This window comes from Pan paniscus, chromosome 2 (assembly GCF_029289425.2).
Source record: "Pan paniscus chromosome 2, NHGRI_mPanPan1-v2.0_pri, whole genome shotgun sequence".
Classification (NCBI taxonomy): Eukaryota; Metazoa; Chordata; class Mammalia; order Primates; family Hominidae; genus Pan; species Pan paniscus.
Window position 1 is genome coordinate 14,122,605 of NC_085926.1, and position 25,091 is coordinate 14,147,695.

The following is a 25,091-nucleotide window of genomic DNA, read 5'->3' on the forward strand; positions in this document are numbered from 1 at the left end:
AGCTGGGACTGTTTCCCGAACAATGCCTTTCCACCACACACGGTGGTTGTGAGGGCCAGCTGAGGCAAAGCCCTCAGGAAGACCACTTAAGCCCAGGAGTCCAGCCTGCGCAAGACAGTAAGACCCCTTCTTAAAAAAAAAAAAAAAAAAAAAAAAAACTGAAAGAAAATATGGAGCCAAATCTAGATAAATGCTTTATTATTTTCTCAAAATGTTATAAAAGTCATTTCTCCTTAGTACAGAGAGCTTTATACATTTTATCTAGTAATGAATAGAATCTAGTTTAACACTGATCTATTTTACTAACATTTCCTTAATTTTCAATTCGTATTTTTCCTTTTCTTTCCTGATTTTAGCTTTTTTTAGGCTTCTGCCACCACAAAATGTTACTTGGAAAACTAGATCCCAGCAGATGACCTGTACTTCTCTGCTCTCTCCCCTACTGCAAAGAGGCAGCGAGGGCAGCATTAGTAAGCCTGACTCAGGGGAAGGTAAGTGGCCTGCAGAGAAATGGTCCTAGGTCCGCAACTGAGGCGAGTGAACTTGTCGGACAGATGAAGACTCTAACCGGAAGAAACAATCAGCGCATTCACGGATGCACCACCATCCAGAAATCTCCCGGTGGCTTCCATACAAAAACTGATGTTTCTAAAGATGGAAAGAACAGGTCTAGGAGGCAGAAGAGTATCTCCTAGCAAAGTGTTCTGTAGCTCAAAGGGTGAGTGGGCTTTGGTAGCAAAAAGCTTTGAAGGCTTCACCCTGGGTGAATCTGACAAGGGCTGGAGCCAGACGGGACCTGCAGCACCTCCTCAGCTTGGCCTCGTCTCCCCTGACCCCGCCTCCGTGCATGCTGCCTCAGTTTGCCTTCTCAGCAGAGAAGCCCCCACCACCAGGGGCTGGGCATGCCCAGGGCAGGTGTGGGGCCTGTAGCGGGGCAGCAGCAACTGGTGGGTGCCCCTCTAGTGGGCGCTCAGCTCACAGCTTCTCAAATGGGAACAGGTGGGAAGCTGCTGCTTTCTTTTCCCTTTTGGTCTTCTTGGGCCCACCCTTCAGCTTCTGCTTTTCTTCATCTTCTCGGTTTTGAGGCCAGGAGGCAGCCAGTATCCTGGCCGCTTCTGCTTGAGAGCTGGTCCCCTCCTCTTCATCAGAAGAGAGTCCACCTCCTGCATCTGTGTGGGGAGCTGCTGCCTCACTCTGGACAGGTGGCAGTGGTGGGAGGACACAGGTGAGGGTCAGTAATCAGATACCAGGAAGCCCCATGAAGAGGCAGCAAGTTCCCAGCCTGCCCTAAGCTGTGTAACTCTGGGAGGACAAGGGCATGGGACAGGGCAGGGAGATAGCCCAGACCCTTCTTACTGAGCCGTCCCAGCCTGGGGTGCATCCAAGCAGACACTGGAGCACCTGCTACGAGCTGAGTGCAGGGGAACACAAGGATGATGGCTGGGCAGGAAGCTGCCCTCTAGGAGCACACTGCCTCATCTGGGGATGCCTGTGATTCGTGCCTTGCATTTGCTACCTCATTTCTGGACCAAAGCACATGATGTCTTGAACGGGCAAGATGCACAGTTCAGCCCTCGGAGCCCTAAGATCTGAGGCGGCACTCCCTGCCAGCTGGGATGGCTAGGGAGGGTTTGGATGGAGAAGGCGGCAAGGAGCTGGTCAGAACATAAAGTCAGATGAAGGGCTTTTCTCCACCAGAGGGACTGGAATGAGGAGCGTGACAAAAAAATGTTGAAAGGCAAACAGGCAGCACGGAGGGTTGGAGAGAGGGAACAAAACATGCCAGAGCAGTTTCTGCTGTGTCTGACACAGCACTGACTATACCATGTAACTGGGCCTAGGGTCCATCTGCCCCAGGGAGGGGCCCCCTTGAGGGCTGCATGTCAAATTCACACCTGTGTCCAAGTCTGGCCTGGCACATGGCAGGTGCTGTGAGAGAGGTACTGAGCGGGCCACTGCAGGCCTGCAGGATGGTCACAGGCACTGGGAACACTGGAAGGCGGAAGGGTGCACCAAATGCAGGACACTTGGCCCTCCCTATGTGTTCAGCGCCAAATCAGACCCATGGCATTGCTCATGTGGACAGTAGAAACGGGGACACTGGGACAGGGCTTGGGGCAGAAGAGCCAGCTGAGGCCTCACTCCAGGGACACCTTTCCCAACAAGGTAAAAACAAGCGGCCTTAGAGACAGAAGACTGAGGTGTCCTAACACAAAGCTATCCCTGACTTGAGGCTGGGGCAGAATCTGGGCCAGGCCTTTCTGAGCTGCATCTCCAAGAAACTGACCCTGAGCTTGTCTTCTCTGCAAAGAACCTGCACTGACCTTGGGCCCGTAGCGACGCTTCAGCCTCTCCCTGATGAGCAGAGCTTTGGCCAGCAACTTCCAGTTCCCTAGAGCCCGCTTCTCCCTTTTCTGCAGGCAAAAATGAAGTGGGAGAAAAGTGTTACGCACTGACATTTTCAGGAAAAATATTAAGATGGAAACTGTGAATGTAAAGACAGATATATACACCACTTTAGAATATAGCCTCTCCTTCACACCAAGTCTCACTTCCAAAAAATTGATCTGATTTACAAAGTGATATACTATACCTGAAAGCCACAAAAACAGATAACTTTTTAATCGTTACTGACTCCAAAATCTTTAGTGGGTGAGGTCTTCCAGAACCTGGACACAGGCGATTCAAGACAGAGGCAGGTGTGGGCAGCAGGGGCAGTAGACCCCAGAGCCCGCACCCAGGCTCCTCAGGGACAGTGATAGTGAGTCTGCGGGGTGGGCAGGAGCCTGCTGTATTCAGTGCTCGCTCCCTTGGGTGCCTGCCATGACGTCAGAGAGGGCTGGGAAGAGCCTGGGAGCACACGGAGGCAGCCTGGGGAGGGAAGGGGCCACCCGCTGAGTGTTGCTTCCCGCTTCTGCTGTCCCTCAGTCCTGCATATGCGCTTACCTCCTTCTCCTTCCTTTCAATGACTGCCTGCTCATTTTCCCAGGCAGTCAGGAGCACGTCTTTGAATTCCTCGCAGACGATGTATCCATCAGTCCTGTGGGGACACAACGCGATGTCAACCCTCGAACCTGCTGCCTGCTGTGCCTCTCCTCCCTCCCCAGTTTGCGGAAGACAGTGGGCCACATCTGAGCACTAGGGGGTCCTGAAGGATGTCGCGGGTCAGCCAGTGTCCCACACCCTCTGTGCAGAAGGCAGGCCTGTGGAAACTGGCACTGCCTCTTCCTCCCCAGATTCTGCCGAAGAAAGCTGGGGTGAAAGCCCTTATCCAGCCTCACCCATCATGGAACAGAGCTCACTAACCAGGCAGCTGCCGGGGAAAGATGCTGACTGTTTTTTGCTCGCTAGCCTGTGAGTCCCTAAACCTGGGAAGAACGTTTTAATCCAGCATTACGATGCCGGTTTCATTGGCTCCGTTCCCTCTGGAGGGAAGCCAGAATTGGTAAAGCACTGACTTTGCAAATCCAGTGTAACATCCTGAAAATTGGAGCCACCAGGCCTCAACTCCCAGCAGCCCCATGCCAGCTTTCCATCCCCATCTCTGGAGCCACCCCTCCCCATCCCTGTGTTTAGCCTCCATTGAAGGCCCCTCACGCACACGGGATGGGAGTAGCCGCCATGGAAATCAAAGCCAGTGATGGCCTGGACACAGTCGATGTCCAGCTTGCGGGCCACGCGGTGTAGATTGGGCAGGTTCAGCTGGACACAGCCAATAGGCATCATGCTGGGCAGGAAGAGGTACACATTCCCAAACTCGTTCCGGGGCACCTGTGGCGGGTGAGCAAGTCAGCATTTGGCCAGCAGGGGAACAAGGCGGCCTGGTCCTGAGCCCTTCTGATGCTGCCCTTACCTTCCCATCCACGGCCACTGGGGGCTGATACTCCTCTGTCTGCCAGTAGCCAAACAGGCCCAGGTCATTTTCTTCCCGCAGCTGGGGCTCAGCAAGTCGGGCTTTCCGAGCACGGTTAGAAAAGCCTTTCACCATCTGCAGCAGAGGACACGGCCACAGTTTACAACAAAGGCATCCAGCTCCTCAGCACCGGGCCAGGCACCATGCTCAGTGCTGCATGCCTGGTACCTGGTGAACCCTCAGAACACGCCTACCAGCTGGGGTGCTTTTTCTCCCTTTTTTTTTTTTTTTTTTTTTTTTTTTGAGACAGAGTCTCGCTCTGTTGCCCAGGCTGGAGTACAGTGGTGCAATCTTGGCTCGCTGCAACCTCTGCCTCCTGGGTTTAAGCAATTCTCCTGCCTCAGCCTCCTGAGTAGCTGGGATTACAGGTGTCTGCCACCACGCCCGGCTAATTTTTGTATTTTTAGTAGAGACGGGGGTTTCACCATGTTGGCCAGGCTGGTCTCGAACTCCTGACCTCAGGTGATCTACCTGCCTCAACCTCCCAAAGGGCTGGGATTACAGGCGTGAGCCACCGTGCCCGGCTGCTCCCCTTTTCTTACTACAAGCACTAGCTAATATTTATGGAACATTCTCTGTCCCAGACACTATTCTCGGTGTTTTTTGTTTTTTTATCCCCCTGAGACGGAGTCTCACTCTGTTGCCCAGGCTGGAGTGCCCTGGTGTGATCTCAGCTCACTACAACCTCCACCTCCCGGATTCAAGTGATTCTCGTGCCTGTCTCCTGAGTAGCTGGGACTACAGGTACCCGCCACCATGCCCAGCTAATTTTTATATTTTTGGTAGAGATGGGGTGTCACCATATTGGCCTGGCTGGTCTCAAACTTCTGACCTCAAATGATCCACCTGCCTTGGCCTCCGAAAGTGCTGGAATTACAGGCATGAGCCACTGCGCCCAGCCTATCTTCAGTGCTTTATATGTTATTATTTAATTTTTTCAACAAACCCACAAGGTAGGTCTTCTTATTGTTTCCATTTTACAGATGAACACCACAGACGGGGTAAATGATTTGCCTAAAGTCACACAGCTCGTAAGGGCCAGAGCCCGCACTTTCATCCACTAGCCTATATTCTGTGCTGTCATCACTGATAGCAGTGACTGAGGCTGAGAGACAAAGTCACTTAAGAGCTGATGGCTGGTAAGTGACAAGAACCAGGATTTACAATTCAGGTAACTGTCCATCAGTAGAGCCTGTGTCTCAACATATAACCTATGTCTGCTCACACGCCCTAGAAAGCACTGACAGTTCAGGACTCCCAGTGTGCTCCCCAACAGCGTGCAGTGGCCAAGGCCAAGATCTTCCCTGGGGAGTGAAGTGGTGAGAGGGGCGCAGGACAGGCAAGGACAGAGTCACGTAACTCTTAGAGGAGTCAGGCATGGGCGTGCGGCTGAGGGCTGGCCCCTGGGCCTCAGCATACAGACTTCCTCTAGTGCAGGGGCCCACAAGCTTGTTCTGTAAAGGGTCATGCGTGGCCTCCATCACATATTCTTTATTCTTCTCATTCTTATAACCCTTTAAAAATGTGAAAAACCATTCCCCAGGTTGGGGGTGGCCTGCGAGCTCTCATGTCCATTCCTGCCACGATCTCTGGGCGCACCCTCTCTGTCACCGCTTCAGGGACAGAGGGACTCTGAGTTCTGACAACCGTCCCTTTCTGAGAAGCCATTCACCCAGCACACTGTTCAGTAAACTTCCACTGGGATCTCTTGGAGACCAGGCCATGACCCAGTCATGAAGGAGGGATGGAGCGAGGACAGTCTTTGCTCTTAGGAGCTCAGGCTCCTGCAGGGGAAGAGACAGAGCTACGACTCAGCGTGATGAGTACAGGGTGGAACAGGAGCTCAGAGGCAAGCCATTGCCCAGCCCTGAGGACAGTGGAGGCAAGAAAGGCTGCTCAGAACAGGTCCCGCCTGAGCAGAGGCTTAAAGGGGCAAGGGGTTGCCCAAGAGAACAGGGCTGGACCCCACAGGGCACAGAGGTGGGAGAACACTGGGACCTGGGACCTAAGTCCTCTGGAATGCAGAGGCAGTGAGCACCAGAACATCACTGTGCACCATGGGGAGGGTGCGGGACTCAGACTAAAGGCGCTGGCCAAGGTGGGACAAGGATGGCCAAGATGCACAGAAAGAGCCTAGTGACTGACGGGGGAATGGATTCAGGCTGGGAAGGAGGCTGTGGCTGTTGCCCAAGCAAAAGATACTGAGGCAGGAGCTGGGGTGGTGGGGATCAGAACAAGGGGTGAATTTGAGATTTGGGATTCCAGAACTGTGCTACCATGACAGCCACCAGTCACGTGTGACCACTGCACACCTGAAACGTGGCTGGTCTGAACTAAGGTACAGAAAGTCAAATACACAGAAGATTAGAGAGACTTAGGAACAAAATGGATTTAAATATCTCATTAACACTTTAAAATATTTCTTACTGCTGAAATAGTATTTTAGATATATCTGGATATATTTTAATGTTAAAATTCCACCTGTTTTTGGTTTTTAATGTAGCTACTAAAAAATTTAAATGTGTGGCTCACGTTACATTTCAACTGAACACTGCTATGCTGGTTCCAGCACGAAAGACAGGTGAGATGGTGCAGAGAAAATCCTCAGCAACCCTGCAGGCCCAGGCAGGGGGCATCACCCACTCCAGCCTGCTGCTGGCAGTGACTGTGACCAGCGCCTGCAGCCTTTCCCACTAAGCGGAGGCCCCTCCACTCCCCACTCAGCTTCCCGGAGTCTTGCAACCCCCAAGGACTCCCGGGGTCTGATGAGAAGTAAATGGTCTCTGTGATCGGCCACTGTACACTTCTGGTCGTACGGAGCTGTGTGTCCTGTGAATAGTCTCTGTGGGACCTCGCTCGGTTCGTGTTCCTCAAAAGCAACCGGCCTAACAGTGCCGCAGCACAGTGTGAAAGGAGCACTGGCTTTAAGGCAGAGCCTGGGATTCTCACCTGGGCTCTGCTCTGCCATTTTACTAACTGTGGGGACTTGGACAAGTCACTTGCCCTGAGCTTCAGTTTTCTCATCTGTAAAATGGGCATCATAATGCCAATTCCTATGGCTTTTGAGGCAACAGAGATCACATACATGCAAAATGCTCAGTGAACTGCCAAACAGAAGGGCGATCTGACTGGAGAACGTGCTGCTATAAAGCAGGGCTCTGACCTCCCAGGACCCAGTAACTCAATTCCAACCTGTAGAACCTTTGAATTCACAACAGGAGTCTGAGGCCTACTTTTTGGCCTAGATTTCTTTTGTGTTTTGGAAGATCCACTTCTTACAAATGTCTTATTAATAAGACAATTTAAATGTTTCTCTCCTCCTTGAATCCTGCTCAAGCCGGGAAAGTGAGACATTTCTGATCAGGATCCTGGGCAGGACTGGGAGGCTCATCATCACTTCTCTGCCCCCAGCTCTCCCGCTCAGCTACAGGCCTGTGTCACCACTCCCCACAGGGACCCCCCAGCTCCAGTTACCTTGTAGGGTACTTCTCCAAGCCTCACCACTCTTGCTTTCTTCAGCCACGTGTCCCTGGAATGCAGAGTGTGCACACAATCCCTGCGGAACCAACACAGGACACAAAGGTAACTCAGTCCACAGCCCCACTGCGGGAATGCGGGACAGTGGAGAGCGCGGCCCTGCAGGCTCCCTCCTCAGGTTCAGCCACCCTGGAGCAGGCCGAGCTCCTAGGGGGCCCAGAGAAGCTGTGCTAGGCAAACAGCCTTGAACGTGGACTGCCTGTCTTTTGGGGGATGTGTCCACTTACAAACCCTAATCTGCAGCCTTTGTGCCTTGCCTCCACCACTCCTCCCCTTCATAGGTTTTCTTCTCCTCTGCTGTCCAGAGCCTGTGAGAGCTCCAGCTGCAGACTATCAGGATGGGGTAAAGGCCGCTGTGCGCAGGCACACTCACGTTTACTACCACCACCAAGCGAACACCTGCTGAGGCTCTGATCTGCTGTTAACACCATGTGGGGGAGGGAAGTGTCCAGGAGGGGGCAGTGAACCCAAAGGAAGGCTGCAGAGAAGCCAACTATAATAAGCTAATAAGCTATCACAGAATCAAGACACCTGCACATGGAACAGTCAAATGATTCCTGCAGGCAAAGTTCCTCTGGCTTCACTCCTCCTCCAGAGCTAAGAGCTCACCAAAGCCGTGCAAATCTACTTTCCAATGAGGCTCAACCCCTCCCTTGCCAAGCCATTTTTAATAAGGCACGCCCATCTCAGTAGTTTGCACCCCCTTCACTCTGTCCAGGGAGCGGCTCCAATGAGCAAGGGCACCCCATTTCCTCCTAGTGCAGGTTCAGACCCTTACCCACAGAGGAATCTGAGGCTGAATTTCAGCACAGCACAATGGATGGAGGTTGAACCTTGCCTGTGCCACTTCCTGGCTGGGCCACCTGGACAAGTCACTTTACCTTCCTGAGCCTCAGTACAGACAGTCCCCAAAGTCCAGTGGTTTGATTCAAGATTTTTCAACTTTATGATGATGCAAAAGCAATATGCACTTGGGAGAAACTGTGCCTCAAGTACCCATACAACCATTCTCTTTTTCATTTTCGGTATTCAATAAACTACATGAGATATTCAATACTTCATTATAGGCTTTGTGTTAGACAACTTTACCCAACTGTAGGCTAATGTGTTCTCAGCACGTTTAAGGGAGGCTCAGCTAAGCTATGACCCATGCTACATACAACAGGAGTGAACCTTGAGGACTTTATGCTAAGTGAAATAAGCCAGTCACAAAATGACCATAAATACCGTATGATTCCACCTACGTGAGGTCCGGTTAGGTTCGGCAGGTTAGGTATATTAAATGCATTCTCAACTTAGGATATCCTATTTTCAGCTTCCAATGGGTTTATGGGGATCCAACCTCATCCTAAGTCAAGGAGCATCTGTGTCCTCACCTACCAACTAGGGACAGTGAGCTTGCCCTTTCTACCGCACATGGTTGCTGGGAGGACCAGACGTTTCCTGTGTGCCAGAGCAGCGCTTCTGCCAGTAGCACCAACCTGCCAGAGCTCAAAGCTCCACTCATGCTCCCACTGGGGGCGGAACATCTTTGACTGCCCAGAGGAGTGATTATGTCATGGTCGTGGTCTTCAGACAGGAGCGGGTAAAAAAGGGGTCTTAGGGGTTGACAGGTAGGCAGCATCTGGACATCTTCCTAAGGAAAACAGCAGGGAAATGGACACAGTCCTCTCAGAATAAATGTGAACTTCTAACCATTTCACACCCGTTAAAATGGCTATTAACAAAACACAGAAAGTAACAAGTGTCAGTGAGGATGTGGAGAAAGTGGAGACCTTGTGGACTGTTGGTGAAAATGTAAAATGGGTGCAGCTGCGGTGGAAATGGTAAGGTGGTTCCTAAAAAAATGATGGGAATTACCATCTGGCCTAGTAATTGTACTGGGTATATGCAAACAAACAAACAAACAAACAAAAACTGAAAGCAGAATCTTGAAGAGCTATCTGCACACCCATGTTCACAGCAGCATAATTCACAACAGCCAAAAGGTGGAGACGAGCCAAGTGCCCATTGATGGATGAAGGCACAAACAAAATGTGGTCCACCCACACAATGGAGTATCAGCCTAAAAAGGAAGGAAATTCTGACCCATGCTACAATATGGATGAACCCTGAGGCCATTATGCTAAGTGAAATAAGCCAGTCACGATGTGACTATAAATACCGCATGATTCCACCTACATGGGTCCCTATAGTAGGCACACTCAGAGACAGAAAGGAGAATGGTGGGTGCAGGGCTGGAGAAGGGGAATTGGGAGTTTTTGATGGGGACGGAGTTTTGGTTTGGGAAGAGGAAAAGAAATCTGGAGATGGATGGTGGTGATGGCTGGATGACAGTGTGAATGTGCTTAATGCTGTAGGCTGTACACTTAAAAAATGGTTGAGATGGCAAATTTTATGTTACATATATTTTACCACAATAAAAAATAAATCAATAAATATGCACCTCTAATGCTTCCTTCTATCACTGACATGGTGCCTCTGGACGACGCCTGCATTCTCTTCCCAACAGGCTTTCTCCCGACTACCCGTACATACCCATAAGAGGAAGCCTCTATCAGGGCAGCCCAGGCCCCCTGCTGCCTTTGACTGCTGGGTGCTAAAGTCCCAGAACAGCAAAGCCCTGCCCCTGCCCAGGGCATCATGCCCCCCACCGACATCAAACAGAAAGCTCCAAGACAGGGCAGAGCCCTGAAGAGAGGGTCCAGCATGACTCCCATGGGGGGCTGACAAGCAGGAAGTCATCCCCAGTGGGAGGACTCAAATCGCCCACTCTCATGTGGGTTTCCCTACGCTTCCTTTTTCTCTTTTCTGTACCTTCCTGTTTTCTCATTTATTAAGAACATCTCCTATTTCTTGGTCTTGTACATCCCATGTCTTTTAAAATCACTTATTTTACTTGCTTTTTATTCCCATTTCTCAAAATTCCTGTTTCTATTTTTTTCTTACCTCAAAATTGTATTAACATTTTTCAATTTTAATTTTATATATATTTTATTCATTTTTTGCTCTTATTCCACTCTTTTTTTAGCTATTTCTTTTTACTGTGGTATAAAACACAGTCACATAAAATACACCATTTTAACCATTTTTTTGTTTTTGATACGGAGTCTCGCTCTGTCACCCAGGCTGGAGTGCAGTGGCGCGATCTTGGCTCACTGCAAGCTCCGCCTCCCGGGTTCACGCCATTCTCCTGCCTCAGCCTCTCCGAGTAGCTGGGACTACAGGCGCCCGCCACCACACCTGGTTAATTTTTTGTATTTTTAGTAGAGACAGGGTTTCATCGTGTTAGCCAGGATGGTCTCAATCTCTTGACCTCGTGATCCGCCCGCCTCGGCCTCCCAAAGTGCTGGGATTACAAGCGTGAGCCACCGCACCCGGCCCATTTTAACCATTTTTAAGTGTGCAGTTCAGTGGCATTAGGTCCATTCACAACATTGTACAACAATTACCACCATCCATTCCCAGAACTTTTTCATCCCAAACAGGGCTCTGTACCCATGAAAAATCCACTCACTTTTAACTTTCATAATCAAATCCTTTATTCCTTCCTTTTGTATGTTTTTGACTTATATTTGTGGGGTGTGTTTTATACTGCCCTATCTTAAATTTTATTTTTCCTACTTTGTATTTTATTTTCCCTGTAACTGTTTTTCCCCTGCCATTCTTTTAATCCCTGTTTTAATTTTCAAATTTTCTTCTCTCCTACACATCACACACACACAGCACACGCACACTGGCTCAGCCCGAGAATGCTGTCCAGTCAGATGAGCTCCCATCAGCAACCCTTGCCTAGGAAGAAGGCTGCTAATCCCATGCCATCAGGAAGCCCCTGAGGCCAACCAGGCTGCCTCACGCACCTGGAGTAGACCGCTTCTCCACGACAATACCCAAGGATGGCAGCTGTCTCGGGATAGATGGCCTCATATTTCAGGAGATGCCGCTTCAGGGCATACAGAGGGTGGTTCTTATATAAGCCAATGGCAGTGGGCAAAGGCTGGTCCATGTGTTTTGCCTGAAACTGCAAAGGCCAGACAGACAAGGTTGAGCATGTTATTTAGAAGAGGAAATGAAGTTTGAGGGAGATGATCCTTAGACTAACTTGTTCTGACAACAGATGGTGGAGCCAAGGTTTCATGAACACTAATGGTTTTGTAACATTGCATCTGTACCTCTGGCCGGTAAGTCAGTTACAGATCAATCAAAAGCTATAAAGAATCAAATAAATCTGTGGCTTGTGGCAACTTCAAAAAGTTGTCTAACCTATTTGAATGCTTAGACACCTAACCCAGCCCCAGCAGATGTGTTAAAGGTCTGCAAGGAAGAAAAACACACGGTGCTCTTCAGTAAGAAGGTCTTATTTCAAAGGGACAATCCTCTTCTAGAGCGTGAGCTTACCTGTCTGCTCTCACAGGAAACTGAGAGCAGCGGTTCTCACCCTGCGACTTTTCTCTTCGTCCACTATGACAGTGTTCTCTCTGCCCTTCTCTGAGATTGCTCATTTCTCACTAGGCAATTCACTGCTGTAAGTCACCCTGTTCACCAGGCTCTCTAAGGCTTGCCCTTGGCATCTCTTCAAAAACCCCAACAGACTAGAAAGGACTGGCAATGTGGAGTTGCTGAGAGTGGGAGAGGACGCTGCACGTTCAGCTTCCACTGCGCTTTAGGTAGGTTAGTTACGATACCATCTGCATACTTTCCACTTAACCTGTCATTACTAAGTAAAATGAACTTAGTAATGCACCCATTTTACTTAGCATTACTAAGTAAAATGCACCCCTGGAGCAAACACTCAATATGGGATGCATTGCACTCCTATAGGAAATGATTAATAAATCTGCAATTTACCTATCCTGAGGGATTGGAAATAAACCTGCGACAAATCTGGGCATGTTCCTGTGTAGAAATGGCAAGCTCCACCCACCACCACCACTGCCGTACACACAGGCGGCTCGGGCACTATTCCTGGTGTCAGTGCTGGTTCTAGGATCAAGTGACATAGCTGTCATGTTCTAGAAGTCTCTGCCTCCCGGTCTGCCTTCTCAATAGACTGAAGATACTGTCTCATTCCGAGACAGTATCATGTCTGTCTCATTCCGAGACCCCTCTTTCCCAGGAGGTGAGTGTTCTATGTATGAGGGGTGTTTGCACGTACATCTTTACATTCACGCATGATGGGGGAGGGGGGAGAATATATCCATGGGTTATTCCTTCTTTCACTCAGTCTGAGTTATATTACTTGCATAAATTATTTTAAAGCTCCAAATTTATAACTGGGCAATAACTAAAAGTATACAGGCTCCAAAGCCACACAGACCTGGGCTCAAGCACCGCGGCAGTTCATCTTTCAACTCCACAACTTTTTACACTAAAATTAAGGCAGCAACTGCCCCAGCTTTATATGGCTGTGACAATTAAATGAGACAACCCATTAAAAACACCCAACATAGTGCTGGGCATATAAAAGGTGCTCAAAAACAGGAATAATTTTAATAACCTGACTGTGTCTTGGAGCCCCTGGCAGCCAAGGCCTTACCTCCAAGTCTTCTTTCTTCTCCCTGTCCATAAATGGGCTCTGGTATGGTCTCAAGGTCTCGGCCCACCACTCAGCATCAACCCGGCACTTGCGGGTCACTGTCATCCAGACTGGGTCGTACCTCTGTGTGACATCTCGGACCCAGCCGTCACTGTCAATGCCCACCACATAGGTCATGGGCTTGGTGGCGTACTTGTAACAGGTCAGAGGCTGGCCCACCACACCGTGCACACAGTCTACACATACCCACTTTTCCTCCTGCTCACAGAACACCTCTAGCCACTGGTCTATACCAGCTATGCTTCTTTTTTCTGCCTTCTCACCATCGCTGCACATTTTCTTGCCTCTTTTACTGCTTGAAGAGCTTGAGGATGCCGCTGGCAAGCTTGGGTCCTTATGATGGCTCCCACGTTGGGTCCTGGAGGCACTCTTGGACCCAGCCTTTGTCCTCTGAGGAGTGGGGGCCTTCCTCTGCTTTGGAGGGCCAGGCTCGGAATCCTCATCAGAGGGATCAGAGGCTTCTCCACTGGAGAGCTCAAAATCAGAGCCGCTGCCAGCCTCATCACTCCCACTCTCCTCTTTATAAGACACCCTGGAGGCCACCCGCCGCTCCCGGCCATGCGGACGTCGCTGGGTTGCCTTCTCCTGCTTGTCTCCTGGGCCCTCATCTTCCTCGCTGGAGGAGGGCTTGCTCCGTTTCTTTCTGCCTCCCTTGTTCCTCTTCCCTTTGGCACTTGGCTTGCAGGTGCCCTTAGCAAAGGTTTCCTCTTGTTTGGTTCCTTTGCTGGTCTTTGGTTTGGTGTGGTTTTCTAGAACTTGGCTGGAAGTTTCTGAGGAGCCTCCTGGATCCGCAGTCAATCTTTCCTTGGAAGGTTTCTTTCCCTTAAACAGAATAAGAAATTTTGCTTTTTTTTTTTTCCCCCCTCTTTTGCTAATGATATGATAGAAATCCTGTAATCTAATAGGGTTAAGTCACCAGCTAGAGAACCAATACATCAAGATGTCCCCAGCTCAGACAGTGATCAACCAGCTATCCTTCAGGGTTGTATGCATGTATTGGCTAAAATCTGTAGCATCTTAGATAAGGCCACAGTATAATTCTTTTCACCCTAACTGTAAAGAGAAAAGAACATGGGATTTGGACAGCCAAACATGGGTCTGAATTCCAGTTCTAACTCTTATTGGTTACGTAAATTAGGTAAATTACTTAACCTCCGAGTTTCAGTTTCCTCAGCAGTACTACTACCCACCTTGGACATACGCATTTTGCAAACAAATACTTATGGACTTAATACAGCTGTAGTTTTAAGAATACAGATATTATGAAAATCAGCTTCTAGACCATCAGGCTTCAGACAATGCCAATACCCCAATGAGTACAGCATTTAGCTTCTTGAAGCTAACCCAGACCACCTCAAAATCCACAGTGCTTCACTCATCAGCACTCCATGGAGCAAGCAAGGACAGGCACCATTCCACCCAACTGACAGAATAGAACAAAAGCAGCACTGGGCCGAGGCCTCTCACAGGCCACTCTGCACACGTGAAGTTCAGGCTGCTAGATACCCACTCACATGCCCAAGTCTTCCCTAACACAGGGTATGTGCAAGGCTCGAAAGAACCCACACTCCGTGAATACCAGCTCTTAAAAAATATAATAATGATCAATTTTTTTAAGTGTGACAATTTCCTGTCAATTGCTCCTCTTCTCTGGCAGCCCTGCGCACCTTACCTTTGCTGTTGCTGACTTCAGAGGAATTGGCTGTAGAGACAATACCAGCCGGGTCAAGAGCTGCAGAGCCCGGAGAATCAGTAAGAATATCTATGATGAAAAGGAAGAACATAGTTATCCTAAGAAAGTAATTAAAGATGTAATGAGTTCAATGTTGTTTGTTATGGTGCTTGTTCAAGACAGGGAAAAGCTGGAAACAGCCAGACTGTCTAACAGTAGGCGACGGAAACTCCAGACACTGTTAAAAATGATGATGCAGAAGTTTATCTTCGTAGAAGAACAGGAACATGCTCATCATATATTAAAGGAAAATAGAAGTTTTCCTTTAAAAAGTATGATGTGATTACATTTTTATAAGAAAAATATGTATATATAAATTTAGACATACACGTATATTTGAAAAAGCATCCATATACTGGATTATGGGTGTTTACATGATTTTTTTCTCTGCTTACCTATCTTCTGATTGTTCTGTAGTCAATATGTGTTGCGTTTGTGACTAAAATAATAAAATGAAATACCACTTTGGGAAGAAGAAGTAGAAAGTATCATTATCGTCAGATCACCAGGTCTGTTGTTCCCTGTTTTCCAATTTTCCCCATATTGAATCTTTAACTGAGTCTGCAGCTCTGAAAGCTGTTAACTTGGAAGTCTGGGAGCCCCTCAGGGGACTTAACTCCAATGGCAACAGTGATAATGTACTCGGCCAAGGCCTTCCTACACGGGTCTCCAGGTCCCAGCATCTCTCCTTGATTACTGCCACAGCCTCGGGAGAAAGCCCGGTGTGAGACTTTGTTATGGTGAGATAATTGTTTGCTTTTGCCTTGTTTCTTCTGCGGCTAAAAATTTCCAAAGTGTCAAGGTCATGAAAGACAGGGAAAGCCCAAAACACTGTCACACACTGGAGGAGACTAAGGAGACATGATGACTAAATACAAACTAGTATCATGGAACAGAAAAAGGATATCAGTGAGAAAACGTGGAAAATCCAAATAATGTCTGTAGTTTAGCTGATGGCATTGTACCAGTATTAATTTCTCAGTTTCTTCTTGTACAGCATGGCACAGGAGCACAGGTCCAGAAGTCTGGATAACTAAGTGTTCACCACTAGCTGAGTGACTTCCCTAAGCCTGGATTTCTGCATCTAGAATAATCCCTGCCTCGGCTTCCTCACAGGACTCTAAAGAGGATTAGACAAGATAATGCAGGTGACAGGACTCTGGAAACAGTCTAGTGCTACCCAAGCATACACAGTCACCACCTTTAGTAAGAAATCTATCAATGTACATTGCTGAGGAAAAAAATCAGGTTACAGAACTGTACGATCCCTACAAATTAGATAACATAGAGAAAATGGACAAAATCCCAGAAACATACATATATGACCAAACCTGACTCAAGAAGTAATGGAAAATCTGAACAGATCTGTAATAACAGATCGAGTCAGAACTCAAAAACCTCCCAACAAAGAAAATGTCTAGGACTAGATGACCTCACTGGTGAATTCTAGCAAACATTTAAAGTGGAATTTACCTCAATCTTTCTCAAACTCTTTCAAACATTAGAAGAGGAAATATTTTTTAACTTGTTCTATGAGGCAAGCATTACCCTGACACCAAAGCCAGACAAATACATCACAAGAAAATAAACCAATTTATGAATATACATGCAAAAATCCTGAATAAAATACTAAAAAACAAATTGAACATATGAAAAGGCTTATACAACATGACCAAGTGGTACTTATCCTAGGAATGCAAGGATGGTTCAACATAAGAAAATCAATCAATTAAATATACATTAATAGAATGAAGGAAAGAAAATCCAGAGGATCATTTCAACTGACAAAGAAAAACTCACCTGAGACAATCCAACAGGCTTTCATGATTAAAAAAAAAAAAAAAATTCAGAACACTAGGAATAGAAGGGAACTGAGTTAACATGATAACCCAGATCTAGTATGATACTTAATGGTGAAAGATTGAGAGCTTTCCCTCTAATTATCAGGAACAAAACAAGGATGCCTGCTGTCACCACCATTATTCAACATTGTACTTGAAGTCCTAGCCAGAGCAATTAGGCAAGAAAAAGGCATGCAAACTGGACAGGAAGAAGTAAAATGATCTACTCATAGATGGCATGATCCTATACATAGAAAATTTCAAAGAATGCGCAAGAAAGCTAGTAGAGCTAATAAATGAATTCAGCAAAGCTGCAGGGTACAAGACAACACAAAAAAATCAGTTGTGTTTCTATACATTTGCAATGAACAACCTAAAAGAGAAATTAAGAAAACAATGCTATTTCCAAGAGCATCAAGAAGAATAAAGTACCTAGGAAAAAATTTAACCAAGGTAAAAGGCTGTACACTGAAAATTACAAAATACAGCTGAGAAATTAAAGACAAAAATAAAAGGAGAGACATCCACGCTTATGGACTGGAAGACCTAATAACCAGATGGCAATGGCACCCAAATTAATCTACAGATTCAGTGCAGTCCCTATCAAAATTCCACAGCTTTTTCACAGAAATGGAAAAACAGATCATCAAATTCATATGGAATTGCAGAGGCCCCAGATAACCAAAGCACACTGTAAATGAACAAAGTTACACTGAGGCTTCCTGATTTCGCAACTTACTACAAAGCTACAGTAATCAAAACAGTGTTGTACTGGCATAAGAACAGACATGTAGACCAACAGCATAGAATTGAGAGGCTGGAAATTAACCCATACATTTATGGCCAGTTGATTTTTGAAAAGGATGCCATGACCATCCAAGCCCCATTGAAAAAATTGTCTCTTCAACAAATAATGCTGGGACAAATGGATATCCACATGCATAAGAATGATATTGAACACCTACCTGATATATGCAAATATTAACTCACAATGTATGTAAGAGCAGTAACTATAAATCTCTTACAAGAAAACACAGGGGTCGATCTTTATGACCTTGGATTTGACAATGGAATCTTAGATACGACACCAAAAGCAAAAAGAACAAAAGAAAAATAGGTAACTTGGACTTTGTCAAAATTCAAAACTTTTGGATATCAAAGGACTTCATCAAGAAAGTAAAAAGGCAACCTACAAAATGGGAGAAACCATGTGCAAAGCATGTATCTGATAGGTAACTGATATCCAGAATATACAAGGAGCTCTTACAAATCATCAACAAAAAGGCAACATAATTAAAAAATAGGCAAATACTTGAACAGACATGTCCTCAAAAAAGATATACAAATGACCAAGAAGCCCATGAAAAGACACTCATCATCATGTCATTGGAGAAATGCTATCAAAACCACAATGAGGTATCACTTGACACCCATCATAATGACTATAATCAAAACATCAGAAAATAACCAAGTGTTGGTAAAGATTTGGAATCCTCATTCATTGCTGGTGGGAATGTAAAATGGTAGAGTAACTGCAGAAAACAGTTTGGTGGTTTCTCCAAAAATTACATATAGAATATACATATGACCTAGCAATTTCAATCCTAGGTATATACCCAAAAGAACAGAAAACAGGGTATGTAAATAAATATATGTATAGACATTATTAACAACACTCTTCACAACAGCCACAAGGTGGAAACTAACTAAATGTCTGCCAATGGATAAATGGATAGAGAAAATGTATAAACATGTAATGGAATATTATTCAGCTATAAATATTAATGAAATACTGATACATGCTAAAATGCAGATGAATCTTGAAAACATTATACTAAGGAAAAGACAGGCAGAAAAGGCCACATAGTGTATAATTTCTTTTATACTAAATATCCTAAATAGGTAAATCCACAGAGACACAAGACAGATTGGTGGTTGCCACGAGCAGGGACGGGGGGGTAACAATGAGGAGTTTAATGGGTATATACAGGGTTTCCCTTGGGGGTGACAAAAACATTTTGGAAATAGAGGTGGTAGTTGCACAACATTGTAAATGTACTAAATGGTCACTGAATTGTACCCCCTCTTTAAAAGCTGTATGATCCTATTTTGCTTAAACAAATAAACAAAACAAATACATACGTACACACATACACAGGAACAAAGTCTGGGAGGACAATACTAAAATATTAATGAGTTACCAGCCTGGCCAACAGGGTGAAGGGTGAAACCCCATCTCTACTAAAAATACAAAAATCAGCCAGGCATGGTGGTGGGCACCTGTAATCCCAGCTACTCGGGAGGCTGAGGCATGAGAATCACTTGAACCCAGGAGGTGGAGGTTGCAGTGAGCTGAGATTGCACCACTGCACTCCAGCCTAGGCGGCAGAGAGAGACTCTGTCTCAAAAAACAAAAACAAACAAACAAAAAAATTGGCAGCATATTATAACATAATTATCAGCCTTGCCAAATATCTTAGACTTGTTAAAGCCAACACGGAAGAAGAGAACTAAAGATGTCAACCATCTTTTTCTCCAGAGAATCTGGGACTCCCAGATTGAACTGTATGGATTAATAGGAATCTTCTAGGGATAAAACCACACTTCCATCTCTGTTTTTGTTTTATTCAGACAGAGCCTTACCTACAGGTGCCTGTAGGCATTTGATAAAGCCTGCCTGTCCCTGGAGCACTCTGCCATCATGATTCCTTTTTATGGACAGAACCCTCCTCACTGCACTGCTGCCTGCCAGTGTCAACACCCAAATGTGAGGTACAAAAACACGTTCTCAAGGACTTCAGCATCCAATTTGAAAAAACATTTCCTTGGGACTTCTGAAGACAAAATTGGAAAAATTAACGAAAATATTTCTAGCACATCTGACCAAAAACTACGGGCTTTTTGGTACACCAGAACTAGAGGCGATAGGGAGGAAAGCATACAGGCCCTCCACTCAGACTCTGATCCCAATCTCAATTCTCAGGCTCACCAAGGAAAAGACCTTAGAGGCATCATGTAGCTATTCTGGGCTTCAGCAGCTATCAACGTCATTATGAGGACTGAATAAGGTAGTGTCGGTAACACACCTGGAATGGCATCTGGCACATGGCTGCCATTATCATTAGTTAACAGTACTGATAAAAAACAGTGATCCGGGAGGATCACTTACATGGACCAATTCCTCATCATCTCGAGCAGAGTAAATAGCAAATCTCCTTTCCAATGTAGTCTGCAGGTTATCTTGTTCACTGGCTGAAAGTTCTGCATTAACTGTAAATGTTCCAATGAACCTGGGGAGAAAGCAGGCATTCCTTGTGTCAGAGGTCAGGGCAAAGGGGAATTTTCATTTCCAGCCAAGAAAATCAAAAGAGGGAGTGAATCGTGAGACCCGCCTGTCTCTGTCCTACTTTCCCCAGCCTGTCTAGCTAACTCCTATCATCACTGCAGACCCAGCTCAGACTTTACCTCCTTGGGGAGCCTTCCCAGACCTCCCAGCTGAGAAAAGCGCCCCTGCTATGTGAGCCTGCAGTCCCCAGTGAACACCCCTTCCAGGGCACTCCTCATGCCATCCTGTAATTACCTGGTATGTATTTGTCTCCCCACCAGTCTGGCAGCTCTACCAGGGCAAGATCATACCTGGCATTTCTCTATCTTCAATGCCATGCCCACCACCTGATACATAGTTACCGCCTCAGGGAAGGTCTGTGGAAGTGACCTGAACCCAGCCTCTGAGAGAAACACAAATCCTACACTCCCCAGCTCTGCAGGACAAGCGGAGGGCCCTACCACTTCACCAGGTTTGAGAGGTAGTAGGTGTCCACATCTCGAGGCAGCACTCTGGTAAAGCGGGCTGGGATGATGGACAGGCCAATAGCATGCAGATCTGGCTGGCTGCAGATGTTATTTCGATAGAAGCCATTTGCTAGCAGGCAGAGAAGGTGAACCTGTGAAGAGGAAAGGAGGAAGGGGCAGCATGGAAGGAAGGCCGGACACCAGGAGGAATTTTTGCTGCCAAAGTCAAGACATGCTGTGGACAAGAAATATGTGTTGCCATTTCTACATATAAGAAAGTAAAAACACTAGCATTGGCCACTTCCCAAGCTTGTCTTTGACCCTCTCTTTTTCTCTCTGTATACTCATTCCTTCAAAGGAATCATCAAACCTCAAAGCTTCAAAATACAAATTGCTTTGTTTTCAAAATACAAACTGTTTTTGTTTTGGTCTTGTCTTTCAGAGATACATACTGAAAGATTTCTGGATGAAATGCTGCCATGTCTGGGGTTTGCTCCGCGAGATCAGAAGGAAAGGCAAGTGGAGTGGAGCTGGAGAGACTGCTGGAAGCCTGTGGAAGCCGGCGGGATGCACCCCACTGGGCTCACTGGGCTGCTCTCGCCACCTCTCTGGGTGTTTGAGCCCAGCCTTCTCTGTCACAGGCTCCACATCTTTGCCCTTCCTCTGACCCCAAAACCCACCCTTCATCCACCTACTGAAATGATTATATGACCTCTTCACCTCTTTTCACACACTGCTTTGTGTCATTTTCCCTTCAACATTGGCTTCCTCCTCCCCGACTAACAGCCTCCCTATTTTAATCAATAGTGCTGCCTCTCTCTCCTCACTCAGGCCTCAAACCTGAGAGTCATCTTCCCTTTCTTTCACCTCCAGCACCCAACAAGAGGTGAAAGGCACACAGCTGTCTCGTTTCGTGCCCCAGGCCTGGGTGAGGGAGGCGACCCCTCTCTAACCTCGTCACCATCCTTGCACCTCTAGATTTCTGCAGTAGCTGCACACAAAGCAACTCACCCATCCCATCACTATCCTCTTAGGCAGCCCACCATCCATCAAAGGGCAACCAAAGCCCACCCTCCCTTCATCCCCACCCCCCAACACCTACATACTCCACACACGCAGGTGAGCTGGGCACCTCGCCGTCCCCTCCACAACTTGGCTAGAGTCTTCAACTTTTTCTCCTAGACCTGGCTCTAATCCTTTCCCCTACATAAAGCCTTCCCCAGCTCCACAGAGCCACGCTGATCTCTTTCACTGTTCCAGGCATAGTCTTGAGTTTCTCTGTTTGGAAGTCCTTGTTCCATCTAGAGATCAGATACTCCTCAATTGTAGGAAATAAGCTTTATCCAAGTCTCTATCCCCACCATGCCAAGCACCTTGCTAGGTGTGTGCAAGTGTTCAATAACTGTCAGCTAAAGTCAAAAGCCAGTGCCTGCAGCTGGGATTAGAATTAATGACATTAAATGGCTGAAAGGAGAGATGGAAGGCAAGTGCTTTTTATTTAGCCTCTGCTGCATGCCAGGCATTGTGCTGCAAGTTACCTTACCTATAATACACAACCACCCTCCAAGACAGACACTATTACTACCCCCACCTCCCAGATGAGGATGCAAAGGCTCAGAGAGAGTAAGAAACTTGCCATGGCCACAGAGCAGCAAAGCCAGAAATAAAGCCTCGGTGAGCACAAACTCTTTCCACCGACAAGGAAGAGTCCTTCCCCATCATTCCTTGCCCTTACCTTGTGTGTGTCCTCATGGACCTCTTTATTGAAACGTTTCATCGCCCTCCGAAGATATGTCTCAAACTCCAGTTTTATCTTTTCACTGCAACACATAGTGAAAAATCTGGGAATGAAGGGGGGAACTGAAACCAGATTCCACTCCCCCAGGCAATTCCTTCTCCTCGGATGACAGTGAATCACTCTCCCTGTTTCCCTACACAAGGCTGTGCTACTCAAGTCCGTCTGCAAGCCAGCTATTTCCTGCAGGCTCTTTGGCTCCTTCTCACCAGCAAACCTCGGCCTGGGACATTCTGTACCCAGACAACCCTCCTCTCAACCAGCAGCAGATCACACCTCACCTACATGCCTCAAAGCTCACTTCTTCCAGGAAGTCTTCTCTGGCTGTCCAACTCTTCCGACTACTGACTCTCTCCTTAGCAACCGTTACCTTTATTAATGTTAAATTAACACACCATCATTTATGTGACACTGTTCTAGTGTAAAATCTCTTTTTCAGTCTGAATCCCATTAATCTTCAAGACAACTTGACACTTCTTGAATGATTTGTATTATCTCCCTCTTCTGTGCCTAGTAATGTGCCCATCGCACATTGGAATTCCCAAGCCATCAGAGGCTGCAGAGGTACTCCGGGATGCTGGGAAGGATAGGGGCTCCCTACCACGGCGGGCACTGCCTCAAGTCCTGCAGCATGACATGGTGAGGAAAATGTGAATGCCAAGTCAATGAGAAGGATTAGGTCTCAGCTCTTCCATTACTGGCTGAGTGACTCCTGAAACGTTACGTAGCGTCTGAACGTTACTTAGCTCCTCATTCACAACACTGTTCTAAGGATTAGGTAAGATAACGGATGACCTGCTCAATCCTTGGCACACAGGAGTTCCCTCTCCTCATCCCTCACCAGCCCCAGCCAGGACACGAAGGTGTCTCATTCAAGTCTCTAAAGGTAAATCAGGTTCCTGACCCAAGGTTCTCGACCACTTTGATACTCAGTCCTGGTCCCCTACAAGTTTCTCCAAAGTCCTCCTAAGCAGCAGCTGTTGCCTACTGCATGTGACAGGAGCCTAGAAGCAAGGGCCTAAGCTTACCTTCTTTCTCTTGTCTTCGCCTGCTCTGGCGTTTCAATCTCTATCTCCACTGGCTTCACAGGCAGAAGAGATCGAGAGAAGGCTGTACTTTCTCTCACGTCACCCAGCACAGGCTCACTAAGTTCTATCAACAAGCATTTTTAAAAATCAGTAATAGTAATAACAATAATAATAGCTACTGTACTGAACAGAATCAAGGTTCTGCTGGGAAGGAGGAAGTGAGGCATGAATGTGAGGGAGACAGCCCACAGAGACCCCTAGACATGCCTTGCCCTGAGTCCTACCATGTGCCGGGCAGTGTGCTGAGTGTTATATATTCGTGTGTCTCATTTAACCCACACAACCCAGACAGTCTTTAGATAAAGAACCTAAAGCATACAGATACTGGGTTGAATCAGATACAGACCCCTCTATCAAAAAGCTGACACTCATGCATGTATGTATATACTTAAAACTCTTTAAAAAAAAAAACCCAAATGAGAATAATCTCCTTTTCTCTGTATTCTGTATTACCACAATAACAATTAGCACAATTTGCTTTGTATAGAGTCATGACTCAGGTGTCCATCTTTCATTCTCAATTATAAACTTGTAAGTGACAAGAAATATATCCTTTTCATCTCTTCACCCCCTACGTTGCTTGTACACAGTAGCTGAGAAGGACTGAACTTGCTGAACTGGATCTAATTGAAAACTTCATTAGCAAAAGTTCCTTAAAAGAGGCTCTGGGCCTAGAAGCCATGACATCTTACCGGCAAAGAATGCATCTAATGCCAGATCTTGGTCTCTATACATGAATCTCTATTAAAATGAACCACAGCTTCTTGAAGAAAAAAAGGCTGGTTTCAAGTCTACAGCAAGAAAAGTATAAGCTGAACAAAAATGTTCTCAAAGACTAATGAGGCCATGTCAAAAGGACATGGTAGTACAGCTAGCTTAAAGGTAGCATGACTAGAAGAGGAACAACCTGACATTAGAGGTGGCTTAATCAATGCAAGATGAGGTTTAAAGCATCATCTAGGAAGGATTCTTGGAAAAAAAAGAAAAGTTTAATCAAAATTAAATCATGTCTTTGGACTTAGTTTACAAGAAATACAGGGGATATTGAAACAAGTTTAACACCACCATGAGATGTGTGACTGTTTATCAGACAAAACCAGAACATGAGACAGTCTACAAAACAAAAGACTAGGATCCTTCAAAAAAGGCAGTGCTATGAAAAGCAAAACAAGGCGGTAGGTGGGAAATACTGCTCTATATTAAGAGAGTAAAGTGACATAAAGACCAAATACAAGGCTTGGTTGGATCTTGGTGTGGAAAAAGAAACAGCCATAAAGGATGCTTTCATAACAATTGGGGACTTATTTTTCATTTTCGTAGGTGTGATGAGGTCATTTTGTCATGCAGGAGAATGTCTAATTATTAGGAAATGCAGGCTGAAGTATTCAGCAGTGGAGTATCAGAATATCTACAACTTATTTTCAAATGGTTCCACAATGAATATTTCAGAGAGAAACATACATTCAATGTGGCAAAATGTTAATGAACCTAGGTGAAGAGGACATATATTACATTTTTCACTCTTTTTATAAATTTGAACACTTTCAAAATAAAAAGGTGAGGAAAAGTCAGGCCAGACAGAAGGAATCAGGGATGATAACATTAGCTGGTATTTACTGTGAGTGTATGATACATTAGGCCCATTACATTTGCAAACTTTCTTTTCCCCACAATAATCCTACAGCCTATACTGTGAATGGCTCACACTAAACATTCAGTGTTTACAGAGTGTTACCAATGAGAAAACTCAGTTCAGAGAGGTGAAGTTACTTGCTCAAGATTAAATTACTCACTCAC

General features: G+C 46.3%; 1 protein-coding gene across 2 annotated transcripts in view; it reads right to left on the minus strand.

The window, feature by feature from the left end:
* Positions 1-181: 181 nt before the first annotated feature.
* Positions 182-25,091, minus strand: part of XPC (XPC complex subunit, DNA damage recognition and repair factor) — a 33,462-nt gene continuing 8,552 nt past the window's right edge. Inside the window, exons 4-16 of one of the 2 annotated variants that reach the window (XM_003826230.6) lie at positions 23,235-23,358; positions 22,147-22,231; positions 20,406-20,563; positions 19,789-19,909; positions 14,719-14,808; positions 12,987-13,868; positions 11,311-11,471; positions 7,388-7,469; positions 3,854-3,988; positions 3,602-3,771; positions 2,947-3,040; positions 2,325-2,414; positions 182-1,194 (exon numbers count right to left, since the gene is read on the minus strand). In XM_003826230.6, coding sequence (XP_003826278.2) covers positions 976-1,194; positions 2,325-2,414; positions 2,947-3,040; positions 3,602-3,771; positions 3,854-3,988; positions 7,388-7,469; positions 11,311-11,471; positions 12,987-13,868; positions 14,719-14,808; positions 19,789-19,909; positions 20,406-20,563; positions 22,147-22,231; positions 23,235-23,358 — 2,411 coding nt within the window. In that variant the 3' untranslated portion in view covers positions 182-975. Of the gene's footprint in view, positions 1,195-2,324; positions 2,415-2,946; positions 3,041-3,601; positions 3,772-3,853; positions 3,989-7,387; positions 7,470-8,931; positions 9,087-11,310; positions 11,472-12,986; positions 13,869-14,718; positions 14,809-19,788; positions 19,910-20,405; positions 20,564-22,146; positions 22,232-23,234; positions 23,359-25,091 lie in introns of both variants that reach the window. The other variant, XM_034955869.3, reaches the window with a different exon arrangement.